A 27,857-nucleotide genomic window follows, 5' to 3' on the forward strand; every position below is an offset into this window, starting at 1 on the left:
ACACGTTACACCGCAACCTTTGGGTTACAAGTCTGATGGTCTCTTACCATTTTTATGACCCAGAAACATTTCTTATCATTATCAATGTTAAAAAGCTGTGCTGCTCAAACTTTTTGTGCAAACTGTGATCCATTATTTCAGTGATCAGACAGTTCAAAAGAACAGCATGTTTTGAAATCTTTTGTAATATATAAATGTCTTTACTGTCACTTTTGGCTGATTTAATGCATCTTTTCTGAATAAAAGTATTAGTTTATTGTTTAAAAAATATAAGTTGTAAATAAGTTTTTTTTTTTTTTTTTTTTAGCATATAGCCATATTCTTAAATTAAGCTGAATAAGCTCTTTACTTTTTTCATGACTTGTCAGCCAAGTTCAGGAAGCCTCAAATTGATTAATGTACTTTCCTTTTAAACGATGCACAGGTGTTTCAGTTGTCTGCTGTATTTTTACTGTAATTGCAGATAATGTGGTTTTAGCATGCGTGATTTTGAATGCAAAATGACATTTCACAATCATGGCAACAGCGTATTATTTCTTCTTAGCATCAACCACATCCTGTTTACCGTTCACTTTTGTTAAGCAGAACCCTTGTGATCTTCTAAGAATGGACAATTCCATTGCTCTGCACAACTGAGTGACAAAAACAGAGATAAATAGAAAATACCATGCCTGTGAGTGCAGGAAGAGTATTGCCTATTTATGGCCCTTCAGAAGCACAGTGCTAACTTAGCTAGTTTTAAATGATTAAATTTGATTTATATACATCATTTGTTCAAGGGTGGCTGCTACTTCAAAACTGTCAACAAGTTTTGAGGTAAACAAAGAAAGAAAAGTTGATGCTAAAATACTATTTATTATGACTTGAGTCTACCAGTTGTTGCTGCGAAAGATCCTTGAAAAGACAGAAATCACTCAATCTGTTTCCAGCCTTTTCAAGCTAGGGGAAAATTAAAGTGAGCTTCTCATGACTTTTGACCAAGGCAGTTAACCTTAGTGTGATAGAAAATCAGCCCACATACACTCCCCATGGTCTGAACCCAATCACATTCACCCCTGTATTCAGAGATTGTCTCCTCTTTGACAGTTTTATTGTCTCTTAATGATTAAATAGGATCTAAATCTTGTCAAGGCAAACAGAAACTGAAATAACTCAGGCCATAATGATGTTTAAAAGCATCCCCTTCACTTTTAAAGTATCCCCAGAACACACATCTATATTTACAAATAATGCATATGTTATGTCAGTGTGAATATATTGTGATAGCAGTATCATGTGAATGCAAATCAACCTATATCCTAACACTATAAAACAAATAAACTTTGCCAAGTCTAATTTACAGATGCATTATTTAACGAGACTTACCTTTGAATGTATTCTTGATTCTTGTAACTTGATTGTCGTAACTTAATTTTCTGTTCCAGGCCAAAAAATTGTTTGCATTGAGCGCTTGAGAGACAAGAGAAAGTACTGTATTCTCTCTAAAATGTCAACTATGGGTCATTTTAGGTTTTTAAGAATGTTTCCTGTAGTCAGATGTAATAATTCAACATCATCTTCACCAGAGGGGTCCAATGCTGTGACAGCATAATTATCAGGGACCCCAGTCTGGGTCGAGTGAGAAACAAACCCAGGGGTGCACAATCAGCCAGAAAACAAGGATTCATCTGCAACTCACACACATATGTTGCTCTCTAGGGTGCATATCTAGCAAATCATTGGTTAAACTTTCACTGCCTGCCTGTTTTTCTTCATCTTGTTCCTTTTTCTGAACATCTCCCAGAGCTTTATCCCCCTCCATCTTTGAATAACTCTGTGGGATTAACTGTGATAAAACTACAAAGATCTTGAAACATTTCTTCTCTTCTCCTTCTTCTTTCACAAGACTGATGGCTTAATCCATTGTATGAAGCAAGTGAATTCTAAAGATTTTTCTGTCAACATAACACATTTAGGAGAGCTCCAAAATCCAAATAGCCTTGTGTTTTTTAGTGGTTTTGCATTAAAAGATTTTCTGGATCTTATTTACCGGACCAATTTATTAGGCTGGGGCTCATGCACAACAGAATGGATTCCTATATAAGCAACAGTTTCTGTTTTTTTCCTTAATGGAATTAAAAATAAATAAATCTATTCTAGCAGACTTATCAAAATGAGGTGCTGAAAAAATGCAGCAAAATAATATTTTCCTCACCGTTGTGTATTTACTCAGCTGTGGTTCCTCAATTAATGTGATGCCATCAATGAGAGCAGAAGGAACGCAGCTGCAAGATACCAGATGATTCAATGCCTGCCTTATTTCATCTTCTATCATCCTATTACAACCAAACTGTCTAATTGGCAAACCAATATGTGTATAATATAACAATGTACAATATAAAAATGTTTAATTTGCACATACGCATCAGCTGAGCAAAGAATTTATGCATATCACACAGTATATTCTGTTATTTTCTACCCATATTTATTTATGATTATATCATTCATCTTTTTGTCTATTGATTTTAATCAGCGTTATTTTAAAATTATTTATATGCTATTGTAATTTTATTAATATTTTTTATTTGTATAGTAATTTTATTGTGTGCTTTGTTATGTTTATTAATTAATGAATACATTTTTAAATATTACTATTTATGTTACTTTTTTTTTTCTCCAGTTTTTTATTTCCTGTCAGTAAATTTAAGCACTTCAGCTTATTTTTGTTTGTCGCCAAGGCAACATTTCAAATTTTGGTTTAGCTCAGGTGATTTCATGAAAGTAAATGGACATGGGTGCTGTCAAGCTCCAAAAAAGCATCATGAAAGCAGTGTGAGGTCATGTGCTAGATTTATGTGAGGAACAGACTATCATTTGAGTCAGAATCCACTGAAATCTCAAATCTAATTCGCACTTAAGCATTCCACCTTGCCATGTTGTGCTTTATGGTATACAGAAAACCCAATTCTTTTAAGTTCCAAGGAATAAAGAAAACCTTTGAAAATGTATTTAGAACATCAAGTAAATGATACAAACGACTGACAGAACTTCCACATTTGGGGTGAACCAACTCTTTAAATCAGGATTTAGGAGGAAGGGTGGAGTTGGGGCTTGTGAGGGGAGACTAGATTCAAAGTCAATGTAAGGTCACACATACAGTAAATCCTTACAGTGATGTCAGGGAATGCTGATACTGCAAATGTTTCTTCCTTTGAAATATGTGCTACAACACAGATATGGACAGCAGCATTCGCTCTCTTTCTGTAAAACACATTCACACCCTTAATTAGATAATATTTTCATACTCAGGCACAAAAAAAAGGTAAAAGAAGCCAGAAATGTTAAAAGAGAAGAAACAAACTTTCTTCCTTTAAACCGTCTCCATTTCTGCAGAAATTAGGTCAAAAGAAGTATGATGGAGTGGGGCTGCCTTTGATGCTGTCCTTTAACCCATAAATACTGCATTGAGGGTGGGAGCTGATATAGCTACTCGTGGTGGAGAGGGACGACTGGAAGCGAGAGGTGAGGATTGATGGCTTTTCTCTGTAACGTGGCACTTTTATTGTCCAGGGACTCCTGATAAGAGCCAGAGGTTCCCCTCCTAATAATCAAGATACCACAGGAACATCATTGTCTCTTTTGAGCAGGAAGTGAGAATCTGCCATGGTCAAATCATCTGTACTCCTACAGGCTGCATCTATTCAAATGTCAATGCTGAGGGAAAGTTAAGAAGCATCTGTTCCAGCTAAGCAACTCACTTAATGCTTCTTATGTGCAGATCTGGAGTAAAAAATGAAATCTTAAATGTTTAAATATGGCTAGTGACATGATCAAATTCAGCATGAATACATCAAATAAACATGGCTCGAAAAATCTCAAATGCTTATTTTCTCTCATTTGAAATGTAAAAAGGGCTTGAGCTGAATTGGGGTAGAGTACCGACAAATGCCTGGGAAACTAAAAACACACCGCAAGCCAATTGATGCTGTTAATTAGGTCCTAAGAGAAATCTCCTCTAGTGCAAAATCATTTGCATTAATACATTTAACAGATAATTAACGATGCTGGAATATTTTTTTGTTGAAGACATCTGTGAGATTTTGCTTCTCGCATTTCTTTTTTTAACCGATATCACTTCATCCTTGCAGCTAGAAATATTCATAGGAATTCAGGAATAAAATGTTAAAATATTAAAAAATATAGGCTGATAAAATATAAAACATAGGCTGTATTTATTTGACAGTAAAAACAGCAATATGAAATATTATTACAATTTAAATTTGTTGTTTTCTTTTTTAATATTTTTTAAAAATGTAATGTATTCCTGATGATTTTGAGAAATTATTACTCAAGTTTTCAGTCATCCTTCTAATAAGCTGATCTGATGATCAGTAAACATTTCTTATTATCATCTATAGTAAAGCAGTTGTACCGTTTTTTTTATTATTATTATTATTTGATAAATAGACAGTTCAAAAGAACAGCATTTATCTGATTTTTTTTTTTACTATTATATTTACTATTATATTTCATTATAAATGTCTTTATTGTCACGTTGATCAATTTATTGCATCTTTGCTGAATGAAAGTATGAAAAAACTTACCCCATACTTTTGTACAGTTATCTAAATATTTAGAAATGATTAACAGTTAAATAAATAATTAATAAATATAGTCTGTAGAAAATGTAAACATTACATATACTGTAAAATATATAATCATATTATATACATGTAGATAGATAGATGGTAGTTGTGCTGTACTGTTAATATACTCACAACTAAAGTGCATTGTTCGGTACAAAGCACAGATGGACTGTCATGAGACAGAAAGACAGAGAGAGAAGGACAGGTGCACTCTCTGCAGGAAGTCATGGAGGTCCACAGTATGAGTGCGAAGTCCCACTGCAACAGAATAAACATCACTCTGTAAAGATTAAAACTCTCTCAGTCAGTGTCCGCTGTTATACCAAACCTACCCTTTCATCCTCACCCTTTCATCATAGCAGAGGTTAGGTCTGACACATAGAGAAGTCCCTCGCTCCATCTCTCTGTCACTGTCTCCATCTCTCTCTTCTCAGTCTCGCTTTCAAAACAAGATGCTTTAAACAACAAAAACAGAAAGCTCTAGGTCCTTATACAACATTTGGATGCTCAAAGTAAAGCTCTCATAAAAAAGCAAAATTAATTTTAATCAAAGGAAAGATGGCTTCTGAGAAAGTAACTGCAAGGGGAAAAAAAGGAAAATAAGAAACAATTTTACTTTTTTTTTTTTTTAGATATAAATCTAAAAAAGTTAACATTCATTAATATTCCCAAGTGTCACAGCAGACAGGAAAACAGGTGACACAGCTTTTAATGAACATAATACAGTACTGTCTTATAAAATATAGTTTCTTAGAGGTTCCCATTTTGAAGGACATCTTGCTATATTATGCAAATTTCAAGTGCACAAACCTTCTATATACTTCATTATGAATGATATTTCTTTGTCCAACAAAGAGACATACAAGCTCCAGTAATAGGCCACAAAATGAAACCACTTACTATTTATCTTAATGGCACTTAACGGTAATAACCCATTTAAAGTGTTTACAATGCAGGAGCTGCAGTACCTGTAAACTTAAAAGGGAATTGAAAGTGCACTAATTTTCCTCACTCAGAAGCCCTCAAAAAAAAAAAAAAAAAAAAAGATTCACTGAGGTCTAAAAATGGCTGTTGCGACCGTGTGGGTGATTGGCTTGGTAAACAAGCCTGTTTTCAAAGTAGGACAGTTTCATCATTTGGAAAAAAGACAGATTCTATTTAATTTTGAGGACATTGCTTGAGAAAATTCAAACAAATAAGCTATACGGAACTTTAAGTATATTATCAGGCAAAACATTCTTCCAATGATCATTATGTTCCAGCTACATTTACAATGCCACAACATTTTTACCCAAATGACCAGTTTCCATCAAGCTCTAAAGTAGATTCAGGGCTGCTTTCAAGAGTATTTTTATTTTCGTAAGCCAAATGTCAGGCAACGTACAGAGGCTTGGCTTCCCACACACCGTGGGGGAGATTAAATTTTGATTAATTTCTCACAGCTAGAGGTGGTGGCTATGGGCTATAGCTTGATGAGCAATGTTAGTCTTACTCTGATCCATGGCACAAGGGAGGTCACTAAAGCTTTACGCGGCTTTAGGTCATCCCATGGTTCTTGCATTTCTTTAACAGTATCCAGGGCCGTAGCTGGGGTTTGCGGGGCCCCGATGCAGGTTGTACCCGTGGGCCCTGTTTGAAATTGTGTAAATAGCACAAATAAACAAATGTAACAATGTTGAAGTTTTTTTCAAGGTTGTAGGTGTCCAGGTACAGAAACTGAATAATCAAATGTAAATAGCATTGCATAGTCTTCAATGTATAAATTAAACATTATTTAAGATAAATTCTTGTTAAAACTACAAAGTAATTCAGTAAAGAGCAGTAAATGATTTTCTCCCATTTAATTTATTGGATTAACATTAAGGACACTAACAGCAGCTAGTAAATTAGGTGCTGTCACTTTAAGAGATAATACATCCAATATAATACACATCTGATTTCTTTCTCAACTGTTTACTTTCACTTAAGACATAACCGACCCTTTTTGAGAGGATACTCACAAAGACAAGTTGTTGTATGTATGTGTTGTTTCAAGAGCAAGAAGAGACCAAACTCAATTCGGTGTTCAAGGACTGTGAGACGCGGATCTCTGTGCGCGCTGTGTGCACAGAACAGCGCGCGGGTGCTGAATTGAGCTTTTCATGTGTTTTGTGTTTGTAAGTTTAAACTGGTAAGGTGTATTTGTTCATTCAGGCACAGGATAAAGCGAAGAAGAGCCCTCAGCCGTGGGCCCCTATAATCGTCATCACCTTTCACCCCACTAGCGACGGCCCTGACAGTATCTATAAACTGACTTCAAGTTGTGTATAATGGCTGCTTTATAAGAGGAAACAAATTTTCAGTAATGTGATTTCAACTGTTGCCTACTTGAGAAATGTATCATTTATTTCATCATTCTATCTATGTTCTTAGGTGATAACTGGGTGTTGATTACCAACTTTTATGGAACTGACAGATCTAGTGTTTAGACATTGTGGGACAAGAATTGTCTGCAACACCTTCAGAAAGTCTAGCATTTTCCCCCATGTAGTCTAAAAAAAAAAAAAACACAACATGATGCATTTTTCTGGAAGTTGCATTTAAATTCCACTATAGGCTCAAAAAATGTCAGATTCTACTTCGGATACATGCCGAACGGATTACGGCAGATGCTATCATGGTTAATTTGCCATCAATATTCAGTTGCTTCACACTTTTTTTTTTACATCTCTGAGAGGTTACAAGGTGTTTTTTGCAGCTCTTCGCCTGCAGGGAGTTGACCTTGTCAGTGATATTTCTGTCTGAGGGCCCGGAGGCATTTCACAGACGCCACTGCCAGTTTTGGCAGGTAGAGAAATGGCGGGTTGCCACAGAAACAGGACTGTTGGGACTCGAGAGGGGACATACATCAGATTCCTGCAGACTGAAATTTCAGCATGTCTGCAGAATAAAGATTGACTATAAAAGAGCAAATACAGCCATCACTGTAGAATACTGGTCTTTTAATGTTGATCTGATAATCTGATTAAAATATGCTTCAGACACTTCAATTAAATATATTCAGTGATTACCTAATTAAAGGAATCGCTCACCCAAAAATGAATATTTTCTGAAAATTTACCCTCAGGCCATCCAAGATGTATAGTATATGAGTTTGTTTGTTAATCAGAAGAAATTTTGAGAAATTTAGTAATATATCACTTGCTCTCTAAAGGATTTTCTGCAATGCAGTGAATGGGTGCCATCAGAAAGAAAGTTCAAACAGCTGATAAAAACATCACAATAAACTCCAGTCCATCAATTAATGTCTAGTGAAGAGAAAAGATGCATGTTTCTAATAAACAAATCCATCATTATCTTGTTTTGAACTTCAAACCTGCTTCTGGCTATAAATAAGCACTTTATCTATAATACTGTTTTCTCCATTGAGAATACATTTTCAGTAAATGTTCATTTTTATTCCTTTAAATGTGAAAAAAATACAATAAATAAAAATAAATATAAAATAAATAAATAAACTTTTGAAATCTGTATTTGTGTTATTTCCTATTTAATTCGTTGTCTTATTTTAAATATTATCTATTTCAAAACACCTTTTCAATGTACATTTTCTAAAATCAGCATAAATTCTAAATAAAACAAAATCTTATTGTAAATGAAAAGCGTGCATAGTTATAAATTTTAAGTAAACATAGAATTTATAAGCTTTATAAAAGACCAAGACAAAAATCTTGATCTTAAGACTATAAGATCAAGACTTAAAACTCTGATAGAATAATTTATGACTTTCAGTGACATTTCAAGTATATTTTCCTACACTACTCTTTCAAATGTCGACACCATCCATTGCATTAATATTTACAAAATAAGATTATATCCTTCCATCTCATAACTGGGCTCCATTCTAATCTTAGAATCTTAAATAAGTGAACACTTGCAGGTAGCTCCACCTCAAACAACAATGCATTTTATTTGCACACCTCATTCATAATCCCATGCTTGTGATATTATCATCATAATTCAATGTTATTTAATTTTATATAAGTATACATTGATTATTCTGAACACAATCATATAACAGAGGAGATTAGTAAATTGAAGAATTTGTCCCAAACCTGATTTCAACACAACAGTGGTAATCTGAAAAGTGAATATTCAGGATTCAGCTAAAATAATGCTCCACTTGTGTCTCTTCAAACTGGCCTTTTAAAAACAAAATCGATGCAGTTGTGTCAGATCAATAAGGAATTCCCTGGGGAGATTTCACAGCCTCAGCTCAGAAACATCTTCTCTTTTGTCAACACTGAGGAGCAACAGCCTGGATGACCTGTCAATTAGATGTTTTCTGTCTAGACCTGATGATAGTCAACATGATGGTTTAAAAGCCTATGGGTTAACACTTACATTTAAAAAAAATATATATGGTGTAGGTTTTACTTTGAAACAATTTTCACTTAAATAATTACAAAGAAATGACAAGTAAAAAGACTTAAGTAGTATTTTCTTGGATAGCATACTCCAACAGTCTTGGTTTTATTTACATCTTCTAAAAATGTTTTACTGTGTTCTTCAAGACCTATTACTGCTGTGACTCTCCTGATTGTGGTACAAACTAAACAGCTTCAGAATGCAAAATGAAAAAGACCTGGCATTTTATTGCCATTGAATTACTTATGATTAATACAAGTCTACAGTAAAATAAATCCAATATAATATGTTATATATAAATTTTATATGACCTTGTATCACACTTTGGCCAATTTTGCTGGCAATGATCACCCCCCACCCCCCCGCCCAAAGTCTATTGAATTGCATTACATCCTGTCAGTATGAGAGCACTTGGCATGATGTCAGGGGTAGCTGACAGAAAGCAATTAAATACCTGAACAGCCCTAGGAGGAACCTCCTCCAGTTTAATTCTTTGGCAAATCCTTACCTCTGTGTGTTGGTGATTCTTAATTATTCCTCAGAGTCCTTTTCACCTGGCTCACCTTATTGAGTCTAGCAATCTTTCAGTCTTGGCCAATGAAAGTGGTATAGGTCCCTTAAGAGGCAAAAGTGCTTCATTAGAAAGACGTAATTTTCTCTCTGAGATTAAATGAAGAGGTAATTGTTGATAAAAGTTTCTTTGGTCACAATTATGAGAAACTGTAAGACATGCATAGCCTCTTCTAAACTTGGCAGTTGAAAAAAGTGACGTGACATACAGCCCATACTCAGAATGCTCTGGATTTAACCCATCCAAAGTGTACGCACACAGCAGTGAATACACACACACCGTGAACACACACCCGGAGCAGTGGGCAGCCATTTATGCTGTGGCGCCCGGGGAGCAGTTGGGGGTTTGGTGCCCTGCTCAAGGGCACCTCAGTCATGGTATTGCCGGCCCGAGATTCGAACCCACAACCTTAGGGTTAGGAGTCAAACTCTGTACATTATTCAGCTTATTGCATAACTACTAGCAAATAAATATGTGGACATTTAATATTGATGAGTTGAAATTATTTTATAATTTCACTAAGAAAGAAAAGTCTAGTGCAGTGTGAACAAAACAACTGTGCTTGCAAAAAGACAACCACTACAATAATATTACAGTAGGCTAATATTAATACAGAAGTCAGATGAGGTAAATTTCACTACAGTTATAACTGAGACACAATATGGTGCCAGTTGCATTTGCATGCAACAAGAGAGTGTGAGTCCATGGTGTGATACAAGAGATGTCGAAGTAGAGCCAGTTTCAGTTGCCTGGAAGAGGGTTTGCTATAGGCAATTATTGCTGGATACTGCGAGTGGCCAATCAGAATCAAGTATTCTTTTCCAGGGACCAGTGTTATTAGCTATTCTATCAAACCAAATTTTTTATAGAGAGTTCATCCATGCCTTAATGTGATACAACATACTGTATGCACTAAGGATCCTTGACACTAAAAGCGAGTGTCTGATTTAAGATATTTCCAGCAATTGCCTTCTCAGTCAGAAATATAGATAAAAGATGGGATTTCCTATCCCAATAATTATATTCATTAGTACATACAATTGATTGCATCAGTTTCTAGTCTTTAGGCTAGATTTGTGAATGTTTTTTTGTTTTTTTTGGCCTGACTATTCACTTTCTAATACATACTCAGTCTCATCTAAGACTATTTTTATTTTTAATTCCAGCAATTTTCACATTTTTCAGATTAGAGATAATAATATCATCAATAATATCGTGTCTTAAAATTCTGTATATGAAATGAAGACATTTTAGCCATGCGCTTATCTGAGCAAATATGAGGCAAACATGCAACATTTTACTAGTCATCTTGACATGAGATGCAAGTAGCATAAGACAAACCAGTATTAGGATTCTGTCAGACAAAGACAAGTATTAAAATGATTGGGTGCAGTCATAATTTCCCACTGGTGGGCTACTGAATGGCAAAGAGGCAATCAAGCAGCAGACATCAGCAATGGTTCAGAGGCTCAATATACCCCTTTTATGTTGTTTTCGGGAATTCTTTGGATTTATGACTCTCCTTAGGTTAAATCAGATAGTTATGCCTCTGAATGTTTGATGTTAGCAAGAGACCTAGCATTTGGCTGATTAAGACCAAGCTGAACACTCTGGGCTGCATGTGCCAATGGAGACTGGTTAATTATCCACATTAGCCCTAATCACAACCTTCTTTTGGTTTTGGTTCATTTACTCTTTTCTTCAAGGATTTTCTGGCTCTGTACTCCAACATGTGGCCAGAAACCTTGCACATAAAATACCAATAAAGTAAAATATTTTTTTTATAATTAACACAAATAATCACACACACACACACACACACACATACACACACACACACACACAACTGCGATTAAATTAGCATCCCAAAATTTTAGGTCATTTAATGGTTACTTTGGGCTTGGTGGCAATAACTGAAGGAAGAAAGACAGACAGACTAATAAAGCAATAAGCCCCAAGAAGCAGTGGTTTACAGTGAATTTATAACAGCTAAGGGACAGTGTTAGGCACGACGCGAAGTGGAGTGCATAAAATCCCCTTAGCTGTTATAAATTCACTGTAAACCACGGCTTCACGGGGCTTATTGCTTTTATAAAACGGTAATTTCATATAGTAAGGTTTCACAGAATAAAACAGAGCAAATAAAGTGTAATGATATAAATAAAAACAGTATTCTTCCACCAAACAATGTAGTTCCTCACCTCAACTTATAACAGCTTCGAATGCGGCTCAACCAATCAGAATCAAGGATCAGAACTATTCGTTTTATAATCATATATTTTAAACCACATTTCTTGATCCTATCGCTATTGGAGATTGGTAATGGAGATCTTTTGTATTTGTATTGCTAAAACTATTACATCATGATCAAAATAAGTCACTAATTTACTTAAAAAGAAGGTGACAGATTGCGGGTAGACAGAATAGGAACGAAAGATAGAATAGGAAACTAGAATAATGACACTCGACTTGAAAATCATTGTATAAAAAATATCTGAACAAAACTGTAATTTATTTTTGTTTGCGCTGTAATATGCAACATATTTTGCATGTGTACTAAATTACAACAAAATTAAGTGATTAACAGATTCTACCCAATTAAAAAAGAAGAATCTGAGTAATTTAAAAAGAAAAAGCATTTTTCTACTTAACTAATTATTTAACATTCACATTTCTATTGCTGGTTTACAATTCTTCAATCTGCAAATTCAACTTCTAAATCAAAAATTACTTTTGAGAAAATCCAAAATGTTCAAATTATAGTTGATACAACATTACAGAACAATTGCTAATGTTTTTCAATAGACAGTCTATCAAGTCTAAACTCACCTTGTCAGCTTACATTGGAGTCCAAAGACAAATTTGTTAATATATTTCAGTGCACAACAGTTAAACTGTCTTACGAAAGAGATAAAGAAACAATGCATTCTCTATGAATACTGCCAGACATATCAATATCGGATCAGATATAGTGCTACAGTATCAATCGACCCAAAGTCAATCCTTGACATTATCTATGCTGTGCTTTCAAAATATAATGAACAAAAAGAAAAAGCACAGCTACTAACATGTCTCGGAAGCTAAACAAAGCTGCCATATTGAAAGTCAAAGAAGAGGAAAAGGCAATACACTCTACTAAAAAGTCATCAGATATCAGTCTGAATAGATGCTTGCAGTAAGCAAAGCAGAAAAAAGAAAATCCATGTCTTTGTTAAGCACAAATAAGCAAAGATGTTTCTTTGTGCTCTAAAGAAGAAAAAATGTCTGGCAAGCTTCACCACATGTAATAACTTCTTGTTGTGTCCACCTGTGTATGCTTAGTGTCTGAAGAACAATCCTTGTCCTTTTCACTGTCTGCCTCCCATAAGTTAATGAGGGGAGGATAGAGTTCGTTTAGGGGGATGGAGGAGGTTTTCTGCATGTACTTCTTTAAGGAGTGGTGGTAGTTCTTCCTCTTCCATCTCTTTGCTATGTATAGCGTGATTGAGCCCAGGCTGATAATGGCCAGTATTGTGCCCATGACTGCCGCCAGAGCCGTATTGGTGCCTTGCTCAGAGATCTCCACCGCAAACGTAGCATGCTTGGTTGTGACGTTAACGCATGACTTCTGGGTCTGTTGGTGGATATTCGAGACCGAGAGACAGACCTCATACTCAGTGGCTGGCTGAAGGTGTGTGAGGTTGTACTCATGAACATCTACAGGAACTTTAGCCGTATAGGTGATGTGAGGGTTGTCAATTTTCATGGTGGCGGATGACCACTTCAGATTGGACGTCATGACGTTGGAGTTAACTTTCCAGGACACCAAAATTGAGTGGGACTCTGTGTGTTTCACGTAGATCTTCATAAGCTGGGTGCTATCCAGAAGAGTCCCGTTGACTCGAATGGCGGTCACCCGAGTGTCCGCTCCTTCTGTATTCTGAGCCACACAGGTGTAGTGGCCAGAGTCGTCCACCTGAATGTGGGATATGCGCAGAGTTCCTGCACTGTTAAGTTGGTATTTATCGGATACTGTATCCATCATGACTTTGTTACCAGAAGGGGTCACCCAGTATATTTCTGGTTCAGGCTCAGCCATAGCACGACAGTCCAGACCTACTGTCATCCCAATATCAAGGTTGAGGTGATTGGGGAATGTGTCGTGAGAGATCATTGGTAGACACTGGCCTGTAGATTCACGAGAAACTACGTCTCTCACACGCTGACCTCTAACCTCAAGTGGCATTGCACAGAACATGGAAAGAGGCTCCATAAATCTAATATTTGTCTTGTTTGAGCTCATCCACTGAATTACACAGTCACAGCGCAGTGGGTTGCTATGGATACTGATCTCCCTCAGGTTGGGCAGGGAATCCGCCGTTGCTTGGTAGAGGGAGTTTAGAGCGTTGTTATTGAGCATTAGACTCTCAAGTGATGGCAAGTCACGGAATGCTAAACGACTAATGTAGGAAAACTTGGGGTTGTTGGTGGCTTCGAGTTTGGTCAACTCTGGGAGGTTATCCAGGGCAAAGCGATCAATGGACACAAGTTCTCCCATGTTGTTAATGCCAAGTTCTTTCAGCCTCAGCATGTTCTTAAAGTCCCCCTCTTGAATTTTATGTATTGGATTCTTGTTCAAATCCAGAAATTTCAGGTTTGGAAGCTTCTGCAGAGCAGTCTGTGGCACCCGAACTAGTTTATTATCATAGAAGGAGAGACTCTCTAGGTTGTCTAGTCCAATAAACGCATTGCCTGGGATATCAGTGAGCTCCATTCCTGCCAGGACCAGGCTTCTCAAGTTGGTGAGAGGTTTGAAGTTCAAATCCAGGATGCCGACCACAGGATTTTCCCCAATCATCAGGATCTCCAGGTTGGGGGTTGATTCAAACCAGTGACTGTCAATGGCCTTGAGTCTGTTGGAGTTCAGGTGGAGTCTCAGAAGGTTACGCAGTCCGGTGAAGGCATTGGGTGCAATGGAGCTGATCTGATTGTGATTAATGTATAGCTCCTGTAGATTGGTGAGATCTTGCAAACTGAAGTCAGGCATCTCGACTATTTGGTTCTCCTCCAGGTGAAGCGTTGTGAGTTGTGACATGTTGGTCAAGCCAATATCCTGGATGTTGCTGAAGTTGTTCTGGGACAGATCAAGTTCTGTGAGATTTAATAACTGCTCCAGTTCCTCACTAGTTCTGGCAATGTAGTTACTTTGCAGAAGCAACACCTGCGTGTCAGCTGACAGGTTCCCAGGGATGCGTGTGAGGTGAAGGTCATTGCAATCAACAGTAGTTGCTTCTCTGTAGGTGGACTGGGGTGTGAACCAAGGCCGGATCTCACACACACAAAGCTGCGGACATTCTGTACTCTGAACTGAAGAGAGGCCAAGTAAAGCCAGAAGCAGGAAGAAACAAATCTGGCCCTGCACAACAAAAAAGAAAGTCCCTCTTGCCATTCTGACTGTAAGTGTTAATCTTCTCAGATCTGAGCTGAAATTCCTATTGCGTCAAAAAGATGGTGAGGTGAGATTCTCATTCAACAGAAGTGTTGCAGAATAGCCCTTTTATCTATCTGAAAGCTTGAACAGTGGAGTCAAAAGTGCTTCTGAAAGATTTAAAAGGGTGTAGTTCCCATGGGCTCACATAGGTTTGAAACTTCCTCACAGGTTTGACACTTTCTCACAGCATGAACCTTGGACTGAAGAGTTGGCCTAGAAAGAAAACAAACAAAAAAACAGAGAAAAGCTTATTGCAACAGTCAAAGTCCCATGACATGAAAAAGTATATAAGTATATTCTAATAAACATGTAAGTGATATGAAATGAAAGCAGAAAGTGTGGATTCAAACAATGGAAACAACATTTCTACACATGGATGAAGCAAAAAATTACAGTGAAAGAAAACTTAAATATTCAAGTATTTTCCAGATAAAATATCCCCAAAATACTGAAACAAGATAAATGTAATTATACTGGCAGATTTTTTATTTACCACTATAAATGTTAACTACATTAAAAAAAAAAATATATATAAATTGAGCTAAGCTTTATGCATAAGAAATATGAAAGGAGTAGGTAAGCTTGGAAATAGATTTGTCACATTACAAACACCTATATTAAGTTTCATAATTGTTAGATATCCTTGTTTCAAATACATTAAACCAGTATACGAATATAATGATAATGTGACGACCAGAGGCACAGGCTTTTGTTCACTGCAATCTGACATGCTTGAAGAGGTGGATCAAAGAGGAAAGAAACGGTGACCGAAGGAAGGAAAGGAAGGAAATATTATTCCTCAGGTGATCAAACAATAGCTATTGAAAACAAAGACTGAACATTTGTGAGGTGTAGAAATGTCTCACATTTATTTATAGTCTTTCCTGTCAAGATATTACCATACCCTGATTCAAAATGGTTTTCCATCTAGATAACTATTATTAATTAAGTACACTATTACCTCTCTTTGCAGCAGTTATGTAAAACAAAAAAACATAAAAATGAGATATTACACAAATGCGAACCATATCAAATCAATCGAAATAAAATCAGGTAAGCTTGACTTGATTCTGCATACTCAGTGTTGTCCTAGATTACTGAGGATTATTTAACACCAGAAGGGGTTTTGAAGTTTGGAATGAAATAACCAAGGATATTAAGCATCTATCGCAAGCAAAAGGCACACAAAGGTGGCATGTTATTGTATCTTTGACAGAGCAGTGAACGGGGCATCTGCTATCCCATATGGTGCTAATGCTGACTCAATCACACAAACAGCAAGCGAGAGGGATTTAGTCCATGCCAAATACCACCTACATTAAGAACAGATACTCCTCCATAAAAGTTGCTCATCCTTGTTAATGTTTCTTAACAGCAAGATTCAAAACAACTGAACTGCACTGAAAAAAATCCACCTACATGTTATGTAGATTACATAACATTAACTTCAGCAATATATTCATTTCAGAGATTTGGAGCCTCTTGTGAAGTTGAATCGACCAATAAATACAAGCTTGGACAGCTTGAACAGTTTTATGCCTCATACTCCCAAGAAAATGAATGAAGGAAACATGGTACAGCTGGTGTAAATGAGTCCTTTAATGTGAGAGTGGAAATCAATAAGAGGCCTGATCTCCCCCCTGTGGCCAAAGGAGCATCAGGGTAATTTAGAATGAGAGCTGACTGTAACTGTCAGTCTCAGCAATTTTCACAAAAGAGTGCAGTACACAGATGGGACCCGGAATGTGTTATCAGAACGTTTCGTAATACAATACAGAATGACATCTCACACTGAAAATGGCACTAAGCGAGTAAAGATGGGAGTCAAATCAATCAAATATTTTAAGGGGTGACTTTGGCAATTTACTATTTTAACATTGAAAAAATCAGTCAGTGGGAGAAGTTCATTTATCTTACAGGTTTGAACAAGAAAAATGATACAATGATTCAAATATTACATTATCTAATTATCTAGGTTGTTATACAATATATCACACAATGATGTGAAATATCTTAATAAGGTCATTAAGATAAAATTAAACTTATCTGTAAAATTTAAAGAGGGGTAGATAAATGAAAAAAAGGGTTCCATCATTTTCCAGGAATAGCAACTAATTAACTAAGAATTTTTACCAGAACAAGATCCTAGCATTATCCATGGCATTCAATTTGCATTATGTCTGAAAGGGACAGTTCACCCAAAATAAAAATTCTGTCATAATTTTAACCCACCATACCTGTTTGACATTTTTTCTGTATTACAACAGAACATATATTCAATAATGTTTTGCCCATTTAACATATAAGTCGATGGAGTCCAAAACAAGACTGGATTCCACTGATCTGATTTTTATTGTATTAGAGTGGGTAATGATGACAGAATTTTCACTTTTGTGTGAACTGTTATATACGCTGCTACTGTTAAAGTATTTTCCTCTGTTTAAAATGAGTAAATAATGGGTCAGATGCAACCATTATATTCTGCCATTTTCAAATGAATTATGTTTCATTTTTACTAATATTGAGGTCAATCTCAGATTCAGCTCTTAATAGCAGTATTTACCCAAGTGGAGGCCAAAACCTTTCCAGTAAGTAGGATAAAGTAATCCAGAGATCACAATTTCATTTAAGACTGTATTCTGTGGCTTAAAATTAAGCCACAATTTCAGCTCGATGTTTTTAGATTAAGGCCTAGTTTTTTGTCTGTAGTTCAGAGACATCACTTCAGTTTCATTAAGTCTGCTGTGAGCATTCTATTGATCTTTTAGCAGCGAAGTTACCAAACAAAACTAAGTTTGATGCACAGTGTTTTAGAGTTTAAAAAAAGCTTAAGATTAGTCAGGGGATTTACCTTTTTTGTTTAAAGTACTGTATGGACTCATGAATGAGGGTATTGGTTATTTTTTAATGATGGTAAAAAATGAAAACCTCATTAGAAGGTTAATACAAACAAAGAATTACTCTTTTTACATTTCAATAGTGGTATTTAGGAAATACTGTGCAGAGGCTGCAATTATGAATGGAAGAAATATGATGTAACAAAACAAACATATTTGTCACAGTACCATTTGCCTAAAGACCACACAAATAGGACACTCTGATGATACTCATAAATATTCCGTCTTTATAAGTAAACAGGATTTATATCCAAATCGGCTATTAATGGCCATTCCAACCTCATTAGATGAACTTCTGCAACCAGCTTGCTTCCTGTTGCCCAGCCCGTCATCCTGAACTTCCCCTAGTCTTAGATAACAGATGACAGCTGTGAAATTCAATGGAAGCCTATTTGAAACACCTGCCATTTCAGATCACCAACAGATGCAGATCTGTTCTCTGCAGAGAGTGAAGACTTCTGTTTTGAAGACATGGCTGATCTATGGGTCAAAGTACTGCAAGTGTCTGGCAGTTATTTCAAGTTTGAGGAAAATATGCACTTGAAGCCTGCAAGTTTATTTGAATTGTACACTAAGACCTTAACCAAGATTTGAGTGTGATCCTGAGTAGCTCTTTGTTTAGATGCCCCAAATTTTAACTTTAAGTGATTGAAAACATACTAGTCAGTCAATGAAACATCCATAATGGCTGTAAAAACATACCCTAAAGTTATTTAGACAACGAAGATGCATTAAAACTATCTCCTGAATAAGCAACCTCACTACGCTTTCAAAATCTCAATTTGAGCACAGTAAAGTGCAGTTTTTAAATCTCACAGAAAATAAATATTTTAACTACTACCAATAACACTAATGGGGTTATGCTCGTATAAGAAATAAGGGTATTTAGTATATACAAGCCAGACACAAACCACACAACCATTAGAACACGTCATTTGTTGGTCATGATTTGATTCTGTGATTCATCAAGCCATTTATGAATAGCAACAGAAAAAACAAAAAACAAACAAACAAACAACTACAGATTGTTGTTGCTACAGATATAAACAGGGCTGGTTGTTTTTCTGACATACTATGGGACTTAAAATATCCTGAAAATACATTTCCAGGAAACTGTATGCACACAACTTTCTGTGAAGGCAGAGGAAACACTGGAAATACATTCCCAGCATACAATACGAAAGTCCAAATAAACAATTGAAGAAATCCAAAAGGCCTGCTAAAATGGCTTAAAACGTCAACTCCAAAAATGACCATCTTGTCTCTAACTCCAGTCTTTTCTCTGCTAATCTTCTCAAGGGCCTCACTTCCTAAAAACCTTCACAGAAAGTGAGTAAGAAATTAATGGTAATTAAGTTTATTCTTGGATCAAAAAGGCTTTGCAAAGGGCCAAGAGAGCAGATCTTTTCACATCCAACATTCAAGACCGTCTACGCTTGCCAACTCTTAATCTGAGGGGTATTATTAATTGCATGGTGAATCAGAGCTTTGCCCAGGGTTGAACTGTGGGGTAATGGCATGAGCGGTAGAGTGCTGTAGAGCTGGGGACTATTGCAAATGGCATAAAAACATTGATTGCCGATCAAATGGAGTCCTCTGTGTCACTGCACAAGGATGAGTGCTGAGAAGTAACTGCAAGGGAAACCCCAAAGGTCCCATTTCAATTCTTTTCAGCACTGTTTCAAACCATTTTCACTTATAAACTTCACCCAATAGATTCCAGAATTTGGAATATCTAAAACTCCCAATATAAAAAATTCTATATATATTGAAACCTCAATATATGAAATCCTCAATATATAAAATAGCCTCTATAATCATTGCATGTGACCATAAGTTGAATGATCCTGTACAGATGCTGTGAGATTTACCGCAATATGTGCAATAAATAAATAAATAGGTTAAAAATGTTGTGTCCTTGAAACTGCAAAGATATTACAAATGTTGTTTAAAATAAATATCTAAATACGTAACTGTTAAAAAAATGCATTATGTTCATAAAAGTAAATTACGTATTTCCCGAATTTACAAAACAGAATTATTAAAATTCATGCATTTATAAGAGCATTAAGAAATGTCTTTTTTTCCCTCCTTCACCTGTCCAAACAGATATCTTGCCAGAGTGATTCTTAACCAGATTATGGCTGCAGAACAGCTGCTTGGTCTATTCCACTCTTTATTTCTACAAACACAAAAGCCAGACTTATTCTTTTCACCACTATAACACTGGACACAGTGTTACTTCCAGTCCCAACAGACTGATAAATTCATGAAATGCACATTTACAGGAAAAACACAACAGGCCTCTTACAGCTCCAGACCACCTTAAAGGGCACCTATTATGCAAAATTCACATTTACATGGTGTTTGACCATACATGTGTGTTGGCAGTGTGTGAGCAAAACCACCCTAGAATGATAAAAATCCACCTAGTGGTTTTTTTACAATCTCAATAATTCATAAGCACTGTCTCAAAACGCCCTGTTCTAAGACTGCTCTCACTGTGACGTAGAATTGAGCTAAGCCCCACCGACGTGGTTTGATTGACAATCTGGTTTTGGCATAGAGCCCGCCCTCCGTGATCTGTACACCATCCTCCATTGTTTCAAAGACAGCCGGTAATGTCTCCTAAGAAACATAAGTGTTCTGTTGTGGGATGTAATAATGAACATAGTAGTTTTCACTTACTTCCGACATCAGAGCCACTGAAAACGCAGTGGATGGATTTTATTTATGAAGGAAAGGCGCCACTCAAAATTCCAAAATACGTTTATGTTTGCGCGAATCATTTTTTTCTGACTGTTTTTGAGAACGAGGGTCAATTCAAAGCAGGTCTTGCTTCAAAGTTAATCCTCAAGTCTGGATCGTTGCCTACTGTTCGCGATGCAACGTCACCTTCAGAAGAAGTAAGTGTATTTCATGTTTTTTTAGAAAATAGTCATTTCAGTCGATGTCAGCCAGTTCAATAACAAATGCGTCTAAAGTTGTTGTCGTCGTCGTAGAAAATCTGACTGTGTATATAATGTAAACCTTGTTTGTAAAGTGTGTATCCACACGTATATAATTTTTGTAAGATATTGTATTAAAAACCATGTATGTTTTCTGTAAAGACAAGACATCAAAATTGCTATGTTTATACAAAGGCCAGCACATCGACACGAAGCTGTAGAACGAGGGATATTGGCGTGCAGACAGAAACATCAAAGCTATGCAGTGTTGGTACACAACTGTCAATGAGGACGCTTCAAACACACCACAGGAGTGTCTGTATGTTTATGTTTTTAACTATATTTATATTATATAGTATACAATATAATATTATATAATTGTATTAGCTAATTGTATTTTTATATGCACATTTCGAAATTCATTTTCTGTAAAGTTGCTTTAAAACAATGTATTGTGAAAAGTACTATACAAATAAATTTGAATTGAATTGAATAGCCACGATAGAGAAAGTGAATCTTTGCTGAAACTTTGCTGAATTATATATTCCAGGTGTCCAGACAGAGACAACATTGTCAAGTTTTGATGTTAGCACAAAATTAGTTTCTCATACAGCTGTTGCGTCTTCCACGCCCCTCAAGACTTCATCAAAAAGACCTTGTCTGGACCTTGAGGAAGATGAAGATACCCTGCAGGAATGCTCTTCAATACTAACATCACAAGAGACTGATGTCACATTTAATCCTGCAGAGGCAGACACATCAATAACAGAGCCCAAAGACTTGTCGTAAGTTTATATTATATTTTAGAATAATGTTTGTTTTAATTATAGCATATCTAATTTTTCTGTAGTGCTTATGTAAATTAATGTTTTTTTTTTTCAGAGCTCAAGAATCCAGCCCTAATCAAAACATTTGTAAATATATTGTCTATGAGACCTGCATCATGGAACTGTTTGATGTGTGCCCGGTATGTCATAGAAGCTGTCATATAAGATCACAAAGGATTGGAACATTTCTACGTGTTGAACAACTCTGCCACCATTGTCAGTTCTCACGGAAATGGAACAGTCAGCCGATTTTGGGCAGTACTCCAGCTGGAAACCTTCACCTTTCTGCTGCTGTGTATCTCAGTGGTGCTTCATTTTTCACAATTGAAAAGGTATTTGTAAATGAAATAATCCATAGCTTTGCAGTTACATGAGACTAAAAATGTGTAATGTAAAAAAAAATTATGTTTATTCATTTATTAATTTACTGCTTACCAACTCTTCTCTATGTGTTGTCAGATATTTGCAGCTATGAAGTTACATCTTTTCAAGTACGACACCTTTCGTCGTCATGCACGAATGTGCATTGAGCCTGCTATTGTTTACAAATGGAGAAACTGGCAGGATGAGATGCTACAGCTGTTGGCTCAAAGGGAAAAGTCATTGTTGGAGGAGATATGAGGGCTGACTCACCAGGTACATTGTGGGACAAATTTACATTGTTTTTTTATAAAGAAAAAAATATATAGAATTTTATCTTATAGACAGGGCACATTGTGTAATAAGAGATTATGTATTTTTGTTTTTGAGGGCACTCTGCCAAATATGGCAGTTACACAATGATGGACCTGGAGACAAACACCGTTGTTGATGTACAACTCGTCCAGGTAAATGAGCAGAAACCTTTGATGCAACGTCCTGGAAAACTTGAATATTTTATTTTAAACGCAAAAAAATAATTATATTTTAATCGCTTTTCAGAGTAATGAAGTGGGAGGAAGTTACCACATGGAAAAGGAAGGTTTGAAGAGAGGTCTTGACTTTTTGGATGCTCATGGAGTGACTCTGGACTGCATTGTGACTGACCGACATCCGCAAATACAAAAATTCCTCAGGGAACGCAATGTCAACCAATTCTATGATGTCTGGCACATAGAGAAAGGTAAATAACCTTACTACCATCATATCATTTTCTAAATTTTTTACGGACTAATAATTGCGCTGAAACTGTTTTAGCGGATCATTATGTGTTAGCGGATTATTTATATATATATATATACTGTGTGTATATATATATATACTGTGTATATATATATATATATATATAAACACCACCATTACATTATATGTAATGACACATTGCTCTACTTATTGTGTGTTGTCATGTTTGTATTTAATTGAAATCTCCAGGAATTTCAAAGCAGCTGGAAAAAGTGTGCAAGCTAAAGGGTTGTGAGAAAATACGTAAATGGTTGCATAGTATAAAAACCACATCTATTGGACTGCTGCATCATCAAGCAGTGGACCTGAAAGAGTGGCTAAATGGATGTCTATGCTAAACCACATGCAAAATAAGCACACACATGAAGACAGCAATTTTCCAGCATGTCTACATGGAACAAGGAGAAGTCGAGACACAAAAAAAGTGGCTAGCTGCTGGTATGTAGGCTAAAGAAGCAATAGTTACTTTTAAAAAATGTATACAGGTCATATAGCTTGCCTTTTTTTATTTAAAATTACATCATACTATAGTAACACTTCCAATAATTTAGGAACACTGCCATATCTCAAGTTGGAGAAAGTTCTCTCCAACAAGAGAATTGTGAAGGATGTTGCCAAGCTAAGTCCACACTATCAGACTTCTTCTATCGAGGTTTTCCACAGTGTAATACTACGGTTTACACCAAAAAATGTGGTTTTTCCATTTCTGGGAATGTTGTGCAGGTAATGTTATTGTTGTAAAAATAAATTTACTTTTACATACACTGTAGACATTGAATGTTGAAAATGTATTTATTGCTTACAGACTATACCTGGCTGCACTACATTACAATGAGAATGCCGGGCGTACTCAAGCTACGACAGCAGCTGGTCGACCGGTGTTCAAAGTGACCTTTCCAAAGGCCAAGAAGGGAGAATACCGGGTCAGAGAAGTTAAGACACAAGCAACATTCAGTATGTATAAAATGAGTTTACTTAACAAATTTACTACAAATGTACATATCTTTTTTGCATAATTTCTTACAAGCTATTTGAAAACTCAATATTTGACTAATTTAAAATAAAATAAAATGTTATATTGCACAGGATATGTGGATGACCTGCTGGACCTCATATTTGATAAAGTCTTTGTGGATCCTGCACCATATGTGGATGATGTTTTGAGGATACCAATACCACCAGCATTGTGTGCAGAGTATGACCGGCCAGAGAAGGAGGAGGCCATCTCTAGTAGGGTATCTCGGTTTAATCAATAGGTGGTCGAAAACCTACATAACTACCCTGGGTATCAGGAAACTCTCTTCGAATCCTCAGGACCACACAGGATGGAATCACAACTCGAACTTTTCGTCCAAGGAAACCCCAGCACCAGCTCACAAAACTCCGATAAGCTAAAAATCTGTAACGACTAAGGCACACACACATAGCCACAGTCTCAAAACAGGGTTCAAGGATTTTTCTGTGTTTTTTTTCTTTCAAATATCTATCATTTGTTGTCTGGAGTTGAAATATTTGATATTTAATTGATCATGGTTAAAATTTTTTTTGGAGGAATGTCCTTTTATTAAAATTATTTAATTTCTAAACTTATTTGTACAGTTCAGTGTCTTTATACATAATGTAAATAAAAAAATGTATATGCAAGTTGTTGTGAAATTATTTAAAGCTATAATATGTTTTGTTTTCACTATAATTTCCTTATAACCCGGGAAAATATTAGACTAAAAATTAATTCATCAAAAATTCATAAAAACATTTGTAATATTTAGAAGAAATTGACATTTTTTCTTAAATGTGCTAATCATTAACACTCACTTTTGTACTCCACGAAGTCGCAGGGGACCATAGTCAGCCCTGTAAATGTTAAAAGCGTTTTGTAACGAAAACACATTTAAACAAACTGGATCCATTCCGGGATGGTCTACCATACATGATGGAGTGACTTGAAGTTGTTGCATCCGTCTTGTAACCTTTGATACAACAAATAGCGTATGACAGTTTTATGTCACGTATTATTTTTTGCAACAATTACAAATTAATACCTGTTCTATCTCCCTGCAGCATATATTTTCTGGTTCTGTAGCCATCTTCTCACATTTGCCACATAAACACCTGTATGACAAGTAATGTCAACATAACGCAATCGTTCCCTCGCATAAATATAATTTCGTTTGTACTTAGCAAACGTTATCACAGTATTTGTGTTTGTAGTTTAAAAAAATTGCGCGAACGTTATCACAGTGCGTGCTGCACATCCATAATTGCAAAGGGGACGCGATTAAAAATATAAGTACATAAATGTATCAAACAACCATTCAGAGACGTCCTGCTCCATTCTCATTTGTGTTTCTTCTGCCGGAGTCTCTTCATCATCTGGGTCTGATTCCGGTTCAAACATATACGGCTGAATGCCATACAAAAACACCGGGTCTCCCACTCTCAGCCATTCTGCTTCTAACCGATCGCTCATTGTAATAGGTGTGCCAGTTACGCCCTCATCCAAAGGCAGGGCGGGGATATGCAGCTCATTTATATTTAAGGTGGTACACACCAAAACAGCTCTTTTTAAAACAGGCCCCAAAAATGACTTTTTCAAATGATTATAATAAATTAACTGTGGGGTATTTTGTGCTGAAACTTCACAAATACATTCTGGGGACACCCAAGACCATTATTATATCTTGTAAAAAGGGGCATAATAGGTGCCCTTTAAGTCTTTGTTTAATATCTAATATCATGGTAAACCACAGTAAGACTAGTGTTTTGGATTGACAGAAAAATTAAAAAAAAAAGAGAGAGCCAAATTCATCAACACATGCCCGACATTTTCTTTACCTTGTTGTTGCTCATGAGGACGCTTCTCTTCAAATGTCAGAAAACAACTTCTGCAACAGACGCAACAGCTGCAACAAGGAACAATACAACCCCCCTCCTCAAACCTCATTATACATCCTTCCCTGACTAAAAGACGTCTTCCCGTGTTTATTGTCTTTCCTAGGGAAGTTGTGGGGTCTTATTTCGAATGAGTAAGCAACGAAACATCTGCTGGAGTGCCTGGACATTGAGATGCAAATCACATTTCTGTATCGCCAACCAGACCCCATGCGCGCGCCTGCGGTAAGCCAGCAGTAACGGGATCTGATCAACGTTTGAGCTCGATTTCTGCCACAATTACAGTGTAAAATAACTCTCATGAGTCTAAATATAACAAACTAATGACTGTGAATAATTTAATTAATGCAAACGGCATGATCAAATAGAATTAGTAGTAAAACTGATATTGCAAACAAATGCTTCATGCGTTTAGTTAGTTTTATCGTTGCATGCATTCAAGTTTGATATAAAGGTTTAAAAAGTCGCCCGTTGCCATCACATTTTGCTGACTCCTGCTTACACACACACATACGTTGTAGCATTATCTTTTACCAGGCGATTGTTCAGAGAAATACAATATAAACTGTGTGAACTCATAAACAAAACATAAATTATAAAAAAAATCACACACGTTTTGCCCTTGAACATCTCAAGAGCAACAGCCGATGCGTCCTTGCAATTAAGTGCAGTAAATCACGCCGTATGGCAGGCCAGTTGAACATTATGCCTTAAAACTATTATTTATTTATTTTTATAATACTAGTACTTATTATTATTTTTTTAGTACTTTTATTATAGTTACTAGTATAGGTTATCTAATGTTGGCTAGTATCACATCAATTATTCTGCACACACTAGTCCTTATTCATTTGCTACTAGTCAGCTATCCAAACAAGTAATTAATCCATTGGTGGTACCAGTCTGCAAAATTTTGTGACTGAATTATATTTATGTACGATTTCCTATTAGGAAAAAAATATTAACTATTTGTGAAAGTTTGTAGCATCTAAATTAGTAGCCTGCTAGTATCTAACAGTTGCTATTGAAATGATATTAAAAGATAACCTCACAACTAGATTGCTTTATAATAATTTCATAACTAAAACACTATTTATTATAGTACTATTTATAAAAGTACTGTTTATAAATAAGTATTGCTTATAAACATATTATTATTATTATCATTATATTAGTTCAATTTTATTATATAATATTTATCAATATTATAGTTGTTAAAAGAAATACATAAACGGCTTGCCATACACCTAATCCAGAAGAGAAGCCTCAAAACCTAAGCAATATAGATATCATCTCTTTTCTTTTTACCTGAAGGAAACACATTTTTGGGTGAGTTACTTTAAAACAACAGCTCATTCTTACAGACAATGGTTTTGCAAGTGGCTGCTGTTTTTAAAATATTGCACTGCGCATGATGGAACCTGTTTAGTTGCTCGTGGTTCTGGTTTAACATGCATAGATGGTAGTGCATAAAGAGAATAGCTAGGTATATGGATGCTTCAAAATCTATCTGAACATACCTCTTTGGTTTGCCAGCCTACACGTTCCGAATGGCATTGAAGTCCTCCCTCCGCGCTGACTGCTTCATGCACTTTCAGTATCTAGAAACAGTGTCTATGTCCTTGCGAATTAGCACTGAAAGAAAATCCATATATAATAAATACCATCACGTAGCTCGTAAGTTCCATATAATAATGAACTGCTTTACAGTGGTATCGTTTCTTTACATCCACTCCGCGAATATTCATGTGCAACCTTCGCCAAGCGCATGGTCAGGTTTTGCATGGATCCTTGCAACGGGAATCCGTTGACTGGCTCCCATCCGCCGTGTCTCCTTGTTAAGGGCCGTACACACCGGGACGAATATCGGCGCGCGTTATTCGCCAGCGTTTTTCAACGCGTTTTTTGTGTTCACACCCAAGCGATTTTCGCTGACGATGAGCCGAGTGAACATGCAAATTCATTCCCTGACATTAGATGGCGCTTAATGTAAAACAGAAATACTCCAAATACTAGTTCTCTTTTATCAAGATTTTTGTAATCGCTGTCGCGTTTGTCA

At 36.1% G+C, this 27,857-nt stretch overlaps 2 protein-coding genes across 5 annotated transcripts; one reads left to right on the plus strand and one right to left on the minus strand.

Annotated features, from left to right (window-relative positions):
- Positions 1-188: 188 nt before the first annotated feature.
- LOC109093984 (leucine-rich repeat neuronal protein 1-like) lies at positions 189-27,639 on the minus strand. 3 transcript variants are annotated; one of them, XR_006160290.1, is made up of 4 exons: positions 27,319-27,633; positions 4,972-5,080; positions 4,758-4,883; positions 189-3,580 (listed from the first exon to the last, which is right to left on the minus strand). XR_006160290.1 is itself a non-coding variant. In XM_042758727.1 (3 exons), exon 3 carries the CDS (start codon positions 15,029-15,031, stop codon positions 12,878-12,880), a length of 2,154 nt encoding a protein of 717 aa, XP_042614661.1. In that variant the 5' UTR covers positions 15,032-15,286; positions 27,319-27,433; positions 27,526-27,639; the 3' UTR covers positions 11,471-12,877. The 3 variants fall into 3 exon arrangements, 2 of the variants coding, with proteins under 2 accessions (XP_042614661.1, XP_042614662.1); XM_042758727.1 differs by lacking the exons at positions 189-3,580; positions 4,758-4,883; positions 4,972-5,080 and adding an exon at positions 11,471-15,286 and having other exon boundaries at positions 27,319-27,433; positions 27,526-27,639; XM_042758728.1 differs by lacking the exons at positions 189-3,580; positions 4,758-4,883; positions 4,972-5,080 and adding an exon at positions 11,471-15,286 and having other exon boundaries at positions 27,319-27,433; positions 27,507-27,639.
- LOC109110689 lies at positions 20,417-23,173 on the plus strand. 2 transcript variants are annotated; one of them, XM_042758731.1, is made up of 8 exons: positions 20,417-20,876; positions 21,114-21,237; positions 21,469-21,703; positions 21,897-22,077; positions 22,205-22,381; positions 22,496-22,572; positions 22,667-22,847; positions 23,096-23,173. In XM_042758731.1, exons 1-5 carry the CDS (start codon positions 20,592-20,594, stop codon positions 22,364-22,366), a joined length of 987 nt encoding a protein of 328 aa, XP_042614665.1. In that variant the 5' UTR covers positions 20,417-20,591; the 3' UTR covers positions 22,367-22,381; positions 22,496-22,572; positions 22,667-22,847; positions 23,096-23,173. The 2 variants fall into 2 exon arrangements, with proteins under 2 accessions (XP_042614665.1, XP_042614664.1); XM_042758730.1 differs by having other exon boundaries at positions 20,419-20,876; positions 21,801-22,077.
- Positions 27,640-27,857: the final 218 nt, after the last annotated feature.

Source organism: Cyprinus carpio, chromosome A6 (assembly GCF_018340385.1).
Source record: "Cyprinus carpio isolate SPL01 chromosome A6, ASM1834038v1, whole genome shotgun sequence".
Taxonomy (NCBI): domain Eukaryota; kingdom Metazoa; phylum Chordata; class Actinopteri; order Cypriniformes; family Cyprinidae; genus Cyprinus; species Cyprinus carpio.